Source organism: Capra hircus, chromosome 3 (genome assembly GCF_001704415.2).
Source record: "Capra hircus breed San Clemente chromosome 3, ASM170441v1, whole genome shotgun sequence".
In the NCBI taxonomy this organism is placed as follows: domain Eukaryota; kingdom Metazoa; phylum Chordata; class Mammalia; order Artiodactyla; family Bovidae; genus Capra; species Capra hircus.
The window spans coordinates 93,636,194-93,645,651 of record NC_030810.1 but is presented as its reverse complement, the minus strand read 5'-3'; the positions used below and the strand labels follow the sequence as shown (position 1 = coordinate 93,645,651).

Genomic DNA, 9,458 nt, shown 5'->3' with positions numbered 1-9,458 from the left:
TGACTTGCCCACAGGCACAGAGATGATCCTGGAGAAAGAAGGGAAGAACTGATGTGTTGGATGAGGGAGGCATAGGTCACCCTGCCCTCCCAGTTCCCCAGTGGGAGAGGCTGCGGACAATGCCCGGTTGTATGTGCGAGTCACTTATTCCCCTCCCATCTGCGTAGCTTGGAAGTGAGTAGCGCAAGAGGCAGGAGCAATGAATCAAGCTTTTCAGAGAAAAACCAGAAACTTGAACCCAAACTATCATCACCTGGCAGATAATGATCACTAGTGCCAGAGAGAAGGGCTCCCCCCTTATAGCGTCTACTTGAAGCAAGGACGGCCTTGAAGTACAGCTAGTAAACAGCACTCAGGATGGATTACTGAGTGATGGGACTTGAAGGGGCCTTTTACACTAACTTGATGAAAGCGGAAGAAATACTTGATCTCGACCCTGCAGTAAACAAATCTTTCCACCTTCTTTCTTAAGTACCTTCTGGCACATAACCCCTCTCTGAAATGGAGCTATTCGATGCTAAATTAGGAACGAGTTTATGTGGAAGGGAAGCACTTGGTGATGTGCACATGTATTCCAACCAGCTGTGTAGAGGCAGCTTCCTACTTCTCAGATCTTGGTACAGAGACACTTGAGGCTAGAGTGGTCCTGTGATTAGAGACCACAGCTGCGGCTGCACCCAGGATGGGAAGTGGGGGTGGAGGTGGGCCTTCTCTGAGGTCTGAAAATCTTTCTCCTGACAGGTGTGTTTATCAAGAAACAGATGTGGAGGCAGCAGTGGGGGGTTTCAGCCATACCCCCTGCAGTACAGGCCATGGGGAAACCCGTTCGGGTGAGCTTGTCTCCTCAGACTACAAAAGGGCAGGAAGTTTCCCTCAGCCTGTGGTTCTGAAACTTGAATGTGAATCAGCATCACCTGGAGACTTATTGAACAGATTGCTGGCTAGCGTCTCGCTCCACGGCCGTGGCTTGGCTGTGCTAACCAGTCCCCGGGTGATGCTGATGAGGCTGCCAGCCAGGGACGCATGCGCCGGGAAGCACTGCTCCAGATCAATCTTGCGCGGACATCTGGACCACAGAACTGATGAGGGCTGTGAGGCGGACTCCATTATAATAGCCATCTTTATTTGTAAAAATCCGAATATAAAATGTATTTCTTTCATACATTCCGAGTTTTCCATTTTACAAAAACAAAAAGGCACATAAAAACCTTCCCCACGGTTGTTTCCACAGACGGATGTTTCTCGGGCAACCCTCCCCCCCACCCCCACCCCCCCCATAGAGCTACATGCTTCATTCCAGGACGTCTCGCTTCCCCACATGCTTCGGTGCTTTCCTACCAGGGTGGAATTCTGAATTCCAAGACTGAAGTACACAGAGAGGGGGTGGGTGGTGGGTGCAGAGCTCGTGGCGCGATGCTCCGCGGCGTGCAGGAGGGGCTAGTAGTAGGTCTCCTTCTCCACCCAGCCTGCGGGCAGCAGAGAGACAGAGGGGAGCGACTGTGAGCCTCGGGGAGCAGCCGACGGGGCCCTCAACTGCATGTGTTTTTAAGCGTAATGTTTTAGTTAGAAAGACGGTTTAGACTTCTGGCCAAGTTTCTACCACATCCTATTCAGGTTGTATTTGGTCAATTTTGAAACCTCAGTTGAGATCTCCATTCTGAGGATGGGCTGTGACCGGAGTTAGTTAGCATCCCGTGGACTTAGCCAATCAGGCTGATTGTGGAGGAGCCCAGACACTTTGAGAGAAACAGAGCAAAAGCCAGAACTAGGCAGCCCTCCCCAGCCCCACTCCTAACTGAAAATGCCTGTACTCACCGCCAGGGCGTCGCCTGATGATGAGCTTCCGGACTTCGTCATACACGAAGATGAGAAGCGAGTAGGGGAAGGCACAGAACCACCAGGTAGGTCTGGAAGCAGAACCAGGCGGCAATTTACATGTGGACACCACTCAAAGGCAGGCAGAGACGGCACGTCAGCAAAGGGACAGCGAAACACATCAGCCCCAAGGGAGAAGCCAGGCACAGTGCCGGGTAACTGCTGAGCACTCACACAGAACTCTAACAACACCCCACTTCCCGGACGCTCAGAGCCTAGAGGCGCAGCAGAAAGCAGACTGCCTCCTTCACCTGGGTTTCCATGAGAACCGGTTGGTACTGTAGGTCAGCTTTTTTGTTGTTGACAATTCCAGAGCCAACAGGATATTTCCTCTTTTCCTTTGCTAAAATATTTAAGAAACTCAAGTACGTCTGTCTCATGTCCTGGCATTTGAAGATAAAAGAACTGCCAGTGTGGGTCATGACTGGTTTAATCATCCCCTGAATCTGGTCTCTGACAGTAGAGTTTAGGAGAGTCAGGAGTGTGCTGAGTCCCAGACCTGGGGAGTAAGCAGCTGAATCCTAGCAAAGATCTGAGGCCTTTGGGGACCCAGGGGCTACTACCACAGTCCCCAGCCTGGAGACAGGCACCCTGGGCAGCCTCTAGAGGAGGTTGACACTATGACTCCCAACTTCCCAGGGCAACCACAGGAGGAAGGCCGTCCCAGGGCAGAGCTCTGGCATCTCCCCCTCTTCCTGTCCGGTGTGTCCTCCACAGCTGCTAAAAGACGACTTCGCTTGACTTGGGGACCTTTGTAACTAAGCCACCTTCCACATAAGTCCATACAAGTTCTCTCACAAGTCACAGCAAAAGATGCTCAGAGGCATCAGTTTGTTTTGAGACTTCTCATTTTGGCCTTTTTAGAGAGCTCTGATCCTCTTAGCCTCCTCTTAAAACAATGGCCCAAAATGATAGAATTCAGCTAGGGCAAGGTTTGCCCCTGTCGTGTACAAACTCTGTGCAGGGGGCTGGGAATACAAAGCCAAAAAAAGACACTGTGGTCCTTGCTTTGAAGATTATAATCTAAGGCGTGCACAGTGACAACAATGGCAAAGGAGGGGTGCAGCTGCACGGGCCCGGAAGCCAAGAGCACAGGGGACAAGCCCCAAGGGAAGCAACCTGGAAGAACGGTCAGGGCTGATGAGTGGGAAGGGAACAGCCTCCCAAATATGAAGGCAGAGGAGGAGTGCTCAATTCACCTAAAGTAAGCCTGGATGGGTCCAAGGCTAGGAAGACCGTCTGGCACAGTAAGGAGACCCTGGATGCCAGCCTACCCTTACACCGCCGACAGGAAGACAGGGCACCCACGAGGTCTGGTTACTTCTGGGACGAGAACAGGGAGAAGTGCTGAGGGCAACAGGCTACTTGGGAGAGAGTCCAGATGGGTTAGAACCAGGATGGGAGACTGCTGTTCAGATCACAAGTCCCACTTTCTGTGGCTTAGCATATTCTAATGAGGATGCAGCTGCCTAACCTGAACCAGTCGGCAGATACCACAAACACACTCCATCCTTCAAAACACTCTTGGGAGTTTGTGGCAAATTCTGCACGTGAAAATTCAATCTATCAAAGGTGTTGTCATTCACCATGTTCAAGGCCAGTCGGGTTCTGACCAAAGACAAGTGGCTGGCTTCCTCTGAATCTCTACCTATGCATGGTCTCCTGACACTACCAGGGCTCGACTATGAAGACCTCAGATTTGCGGCTCCACCCTCCTCTTCTGAGAGCAGAGGAGTCAAGGCCCCAGAGATGAGGGGCTTGCGATGTGATGCACATCACTCACTGGGTGAGCAAACCAAGATTTGGACCTGAGACCCCAACTTCACAGCTGAGGACGTCCCCCGCTGGCCTCAAGACAACCAGGCTTTGGCGCTCAGCTCAGCTGGCTGGTGAGCAAGCCCAAGGGTCAGAGCCTGGGTGGCCCTAGCAACGCCGATTCCTGGTCTGCATCACTGAGTCAGCCTCTGTTTCCCAGCCCAGAGGAACTCTTATACCTATCAGCCGACAGTTCTGAAAAAAGACAGCTACTAACATGTGCCATGGGAGGAACAAGCCATGCTGGTTATTTCCAACTTTTTGGACCTAAAAGAAGAGGGACTTACTTGAGGGGATACATCCTCAGGGCAACACCCATTCCAGGGCAGTAGGAAAGGAAAGCAGCAAGGGCTGTCTCTTCGAAGAGGCCAAATATTAAGATCTTGTTCCTAAAAACAAGGAGGGGCGAGAGGTTAAAAAACTACAAATAAAAGTATATCTCCTAACGTTTTTTATTATTATTATTTTTAATGTGAACCACTTTTAAAGCCTTTATTGAATTTGTTACAATATTGCTTCTGCTTCATGTTTTGGTCTTTTTTGCCCTGAGGCATGTAGCTCCCTGACCAGGGTTCGAACCTACGTCCCCTGAATTGGGAGGTGAAATCTTAACCACTGGAGTGCCAGGGGAATCCCTACTATGTTTTACATGGCAGGTTGATGTCTTCTTAGGTCTTTATGTATTTGTACTTAGGAACCTGAGGTCAGGTGAAAAAACCCAGAAAATGACATTTTGCTTCATGAATTAGCTCCCCAAAGAAGATTCTAGAACTTCTGTCCAATGTGTCAGATGCTGGGCTTTTTATTTAGCACAGGGCTTAGACATCCATCACCAGACCCGTCTTTGAGTTGAGACCCCCGACTGTGGCCTACTCACTTCATCCCCTGCTGGAAGACGGAATTCCTCCTGGTCTTGCAGATGACCAAGTCAGCCCACTGCACCACCACGATGCTGACAAAGAAGGCCGTGTGGCAGGTGAACTCCACGATCTTCCTCTGTTCATAGGTCTGAAACGTGCAAGGCAGGCCGATGAGCCTGGCTCTTGGCCCATGTGTCCAGAGCCCGTGAGGCCCTGCCCTCTGGTGCTAGAGGAGCTATGTCTGGCATTGGCAGGCAGGCCGCCCTCACTCACCCACTGCTGCCCATAGCTGTCCTCCACGTCGTTGATCCAACGGTCATCCCAGGTCACTCGGATGCCCAGCAGGTGATTAGGGAGGAAGCCGTTCTCAGCCATGATCACAAAGTAAGTGAAGAAGCCCCCCAGGGCCTGGATCATACCTGAGAAGTGGAAAAGAACTTGAGTGCCAGGGCCTGGTACAAGGCATCTGCAGGCACACTCTTCACCCACACCTGTTCCACTGTGAGTCACCTATTAGAGCTTAAAAGAGGGACCCGGCCCTTGTTCTTAAAACACCCACCTCTGTTCTTTGGTCATCTGCTTCTATCAGGACATGACCCTTAGGGGTAAAAATCCACATCGCCATTTTTTAATTCCTGAAAAAACATTATGACTCCTGTCCCATCTCTCAAAATTTTTACCCATGGCCTTTTTGCCAGCCACTGTGGAAATCATGAATGTGGCACTTTCTGACCTGATCCTCCACTTCCCCAATTCCAGGATCCTTCTCCTGGGATCAACTCTTTGGGGTGGGATTTCATCCTATACTCTGGACCATTTTCCTACTTCAAAATTAGGCCTTTCTAGCCATCACTTTTCACTTTCATGCATTGGAGAAGGAAATGGCAACCCACTCCAGTGTTCTTGCCTGGAGAATCCCAGGGACGGGGGAGCCTGGTGGACTGCTGTCTATGGGGTCACACAGAGTTGGACACGACTGAAGTGACTTAGCAGCAGCAGCAGCAACAGCAGCCATCAGCCAATTACTTTGTTGTCAGAAATGGTTAAATCAATCTTTGCCATATTTCCGTAACATACTTGATTTGTCTCATTTTTACCCAAGTGTTCACAGTGATGCAATTAGTCTAGAAGAACAAGTTGCTGCTGGTGGCTTTATGAAGTTCTGCTAAAGGCAGTGTTTAGGATCAAAGGGCATTTTCACTGTCCACCATCTAGACTACCTGTTAGCTGGTTCTGCTCCGTGAGTGGAACAGAAATCAAGCACTGGGGGTGAGGAGAGTGAGGCTGCAGAGTTGCCACGTGATGGTGAGCAGTCAGCCAAACCTCCAAACTCCATTGGGTGCAGAGTTAAGAGTTTGCTAAGTCCAATCAGTGGTAGTACTTTATTTCCCCAGAAAAGCTGCCTTTGAGTGAATACTGCAGCTCTTAGGAGCAGTGCCTGGCATTCAGAAGGCTCCATGAGCAGGGGTGTTGCTCTGTTCTAAAGCAGATGAGCTCAGTTACAACTGCCCAATCTAGTTACAACTGCCCAATCTAAAGAACTAAGGTTTCTGGGAAGATGGCAGAAGATGTCTTCTCACATGGAAGGCAATCTAAAAAAAATCCCCAGCCTTACCCTAGGATCCTGGCTCATCTTAGATTTGGAAGTTACCCAACTTCTGAAGCCTCAGAACCCTGTCTGAGGTGGACACCACCCCTACAGAAACTCGAAATCTGCCTGCTCACCAATCTGTCCGTAGGCCATGCTGATCAGCCGCTCGTTCACGAGTTTGTCTGTCTGGGGGTTTCTGGGCTGTCTCTTCATGATGTCGCTCTCAGCTTGCTCATAAGCCAGGGAGATAGCAGGGACCTGAAGGAAGGGCGGGAAGTCATCAGAAACCGGCAAGCTCATGCTGTGACCCTTTTGTTTGTTCTCAAATTCTTGCTCTCCCTTAAAAAAAAAGTTTCTCATAACGAGATATTACAAGTCCCCCTTTTTAAAAAAAAAAAAAAAAAGGGCAAAATGATACAAAAGGGAAGATTCCTATCTGATAAATAGGTATTGACAGCTGTCTTAAAGAATGATTTAACACTGAATCTTTGATGCTGAGGCTGCCACACAAAGGCCAAAAAATTCTTGGTAGTGACATTCCAAAATGCTGGCCACGGGGACCCAGAGAGCACAGTGAGTGCTAATGCCACACCTTAGCACTGTGTCGCGTGTGAGGTGTGCCAGTCACTCACCATGTCCGTTCCCAAGTCGATGCAGAGGATGGTGACGGTCCCCAGGGGGAGTGGAATGTTTGCAATAATAAATATCAGGAAGGGGGTAATCTCAGGAATGTTACTGGTGAGGGTATAAGCAATGGATTTCTTCAAGTTATCAAAGATCAGACGACCTGTGAAAACAAGATTGTTTTGACTGTAGAGCTTAATGAAAAGGACCGGAAATCACACACAGAAATGGCTACTGCTCAGCAGCACCTGGGCCAGGTTTCATGCAGCACTCTCACCTTCCTCTACTCCAGTCACAATTGAAGCAAAGTTGTCATCTAGGAGGATCATGTCAGCAGCTTGCTTAGACACGTCTGAGCCTGCAATCCCCATGGCAACCCCAATGTCTGCCTTCTTCAAAGCCGGGGAGTCATTGACACCGTCTCCAGTTACAGCCACGATGGCACCCTGCCAGGAAAAGGAGTGGAATTGCGTGGCTGGGCATAAGTGTGGTGCAGCCTCTATTTGCTTCTCATTACAGACACTGTTCCTTTCCCACTGAGACTCATCTAGACTTAGAACTATCGCAGCCAGGAACGCACACAGCTAATACCAAACAGCAGGATCCAGGAGACACCCCCACCTTGTGCACAAGGTCTACATGAAGCAGTGACTCGGGTGACTGTCACTCAGGAAAGCCCCGCTCCTCTATGCACCATCACCCCCAGGTCTCTCCCAGGTGTGGGATGGACCCCCTGGGCATTCACATCCCCCATGTGGACATCAGGACCCTGCACTGCTCCTCTGGTGCTGAGTGCTGAAGCTCTGACTCTGGGCCACAGCAAAGACCAGTACAGTAGAGTATGTGTCTCGGCTAAACTGTGATCCAGTCACCATCCTCTACGCCTGGAGCTTCTTACTGGCCCATGTGTACTGAGACAGAGAGGCGCTAGCTGGCTCAGGTTCCCAGCACTGTTGCCTTGTTTTTTGTCTACACTCTACACTGAGGTCAGCAACGTCTGAAAGAGCCCGCCCCAGCTGTGTGCCGACCTGTCTCTGGCAGCCTTCCACAATGATGAGCTTCTGCTGCGGAGAGGTCCTGGCGAACACAATCTCTGTGTGGTACTTCAAAATGTCATCCAGTTGCTCGGGAGTCATGTCCTTCAGATCACTTCCATGCACCACGCAGGCCCTGGCATCCCTACGATCAGGACCAAAAAAAACAAAAAACAAAAAAAACCACACCAAAAACCACAAATAAAGGTCACCTGTCTGTCCCTTCTTCACTGAGAACAAAAGTTGTCTCACTTCACAGAGTTGCGTTGCTTGCTCAGTCATATCCGACTCTCTGTGACCCCAGAGGCTGTAGCCCATCAGGCTCCTCTGTCCATGGGATTCTCTAGGCAAGAATACTGGACTGGATTGCCATTTCCTCCTCCAGGGGATCTTCCCGACCTGGGGATTGAACCCAGGTCTCTGGCATTGCAGGTGGATTCTTTACCATCTGAGCCACCAGGGAAGCGTAACACCATAAAGCCAGGGGGAACTGTCCCATTAAGTAAAAGGTATTACCTGTGCAGTGTTTTACAGGTTATAAAGCATACTCATGTATATTATCTCATTCAAGATTCACAACCACCATGAGGCAGGCCTGTCTCTCACCTTCCTTACCCCATGTTTACAGGATGCATCAAAACAACATAACTAAGTTTTAGACACTGGCAGAGCTGACGAAAGACCAAACCCAAAGTAGGCCAAAGTAGGCTTTGGTGGGGGTGGCGCTAAGCCTTAACAAAACATTAAAAAAGCAAATCTAATTTGTCTCAAGTCATCTATTTCACTTTATTGCCAAAATTCTTTCTGGCCTGAGTCGTAGTGCTTTGCCCATTTTGTTAGTGTGGACTTGAAAATGACAAGGTGCTAGGTGCTGGGCAGTAAGGAGAGAGGGGAACAGCATGAACTCAGAAGCCTGACTGCTGAGTGTACTGCGAGACTCGGCCTCAGCTTCCCTGCTCTGCAAGCTGGGAGCACTACCAACCTCTGTGGGTTTCTGTAGCAAATGCTTAGGACAGTAAGCACCATCTAAGTGTTGCTTACAATGATTGCTTTATTGAAAACCCTCCCTGGGGTGTTCAGGGCTGGTGCACTGCGATGACCCTGAGGGACGGGATGGGATGGGGAGGGAGGTGAGAAGGAGGGTCAGGATGGGGAACACATGTACACCCATGGCTGATTCACGTGAATGTATGGCAAAAACCACCTCAATATTGTCAAGTAATTAACCTCCAATTAAATTAAAAAAAAAAAAAAAGAAGAAAACTCTCCCTGGAAACAAGGCTGCTTTCTGCCACTGAAGGGGCCTTCCTACCCAGAGTAACCCTAGAAGGAAACCATGTAGAACCAAGCTGAAGATGCCCAACCACCAGCATCTGCACATTCAAGGCAGCAGTGCTGACCTTCCCGCCTTACCTGGGATTCACCTGGCTCACTGGGATGTTGAGGCGGGCAGCAATGTCTTCTACAGTCTCATTCCCTTCTGAGATGATGCCCACACCTTTGGCAATGGCTTTGGCAGTGATGGGATGGTCTCCGGTGACCATGATGACCTGTGGCAAAAAAAGAGGACAATCTGCTGAATGCAGCTGCCAAGCAAATGACCTTGAGAAGTCTTACAAGTGGGCAGGAATAAATATCAAGGATGACTCAGCCTGCAAC

The 9,458-nt window shown here is 49.8% G+C and overlaps 1 protein-coding gene across 1 annotated transcript in view; it reads right to left on the bottom strand.

Annotated features, from left to right (window-relative positions):
- The window catches only part of ATP1A1 (ATPase Na+/K+ transporting subunit alpha 1), a 32,864-nt gene continuing 24,508 nt past the window's right edge, over positions 1,103 to 9,458 (bottom strand). The window contains exons 14-23 of the mRNA XM_018045956.1: positions 9,213 to 9,349; positions 7,794 to 7,944; positions 7,043 to 7,211; positions 6,774 to 6,928; positions 6,276 to 6,399; positions 4,824 to 4,969; positions 4,568 to 4,698; positions 3,978 to 4,079; positions 1,816 to 1,907; positions 1,103 to 1,466 (exon numbers count right to left, since the gene is read on the bottom strand). Coding sequence (XP_017901445.1) covers positions 1,438 to 1,466; positions 1,816 to 1,907; positions 3,978 to 4,079; positions 4,568 to 4,698; positions 4,824 to 4,969; positions 6,276 to 6,399; positions 6,774 to 6,928; positions 7,043 to 7,211; positions 7,794 to 7,944; positions 9,213 to 9,349 — 1,236 coding nt within the window. The 3' untranslated portion in view covers positions 1,103 to 1,437. The remainder of the gene's footprint in view (positions 1,467 to 1,815; positions 1,908 to 3,977; positions 4,080 to 4,567; positions 4,699 to 4,823; positions 4,970 to 6,275; positions 6,400 to 6,773; positions 6,929 to 7,042; positions 7,212 to 7,793; positions 7,945 to 9,212; positions 9,350 to 9,458) is intronic.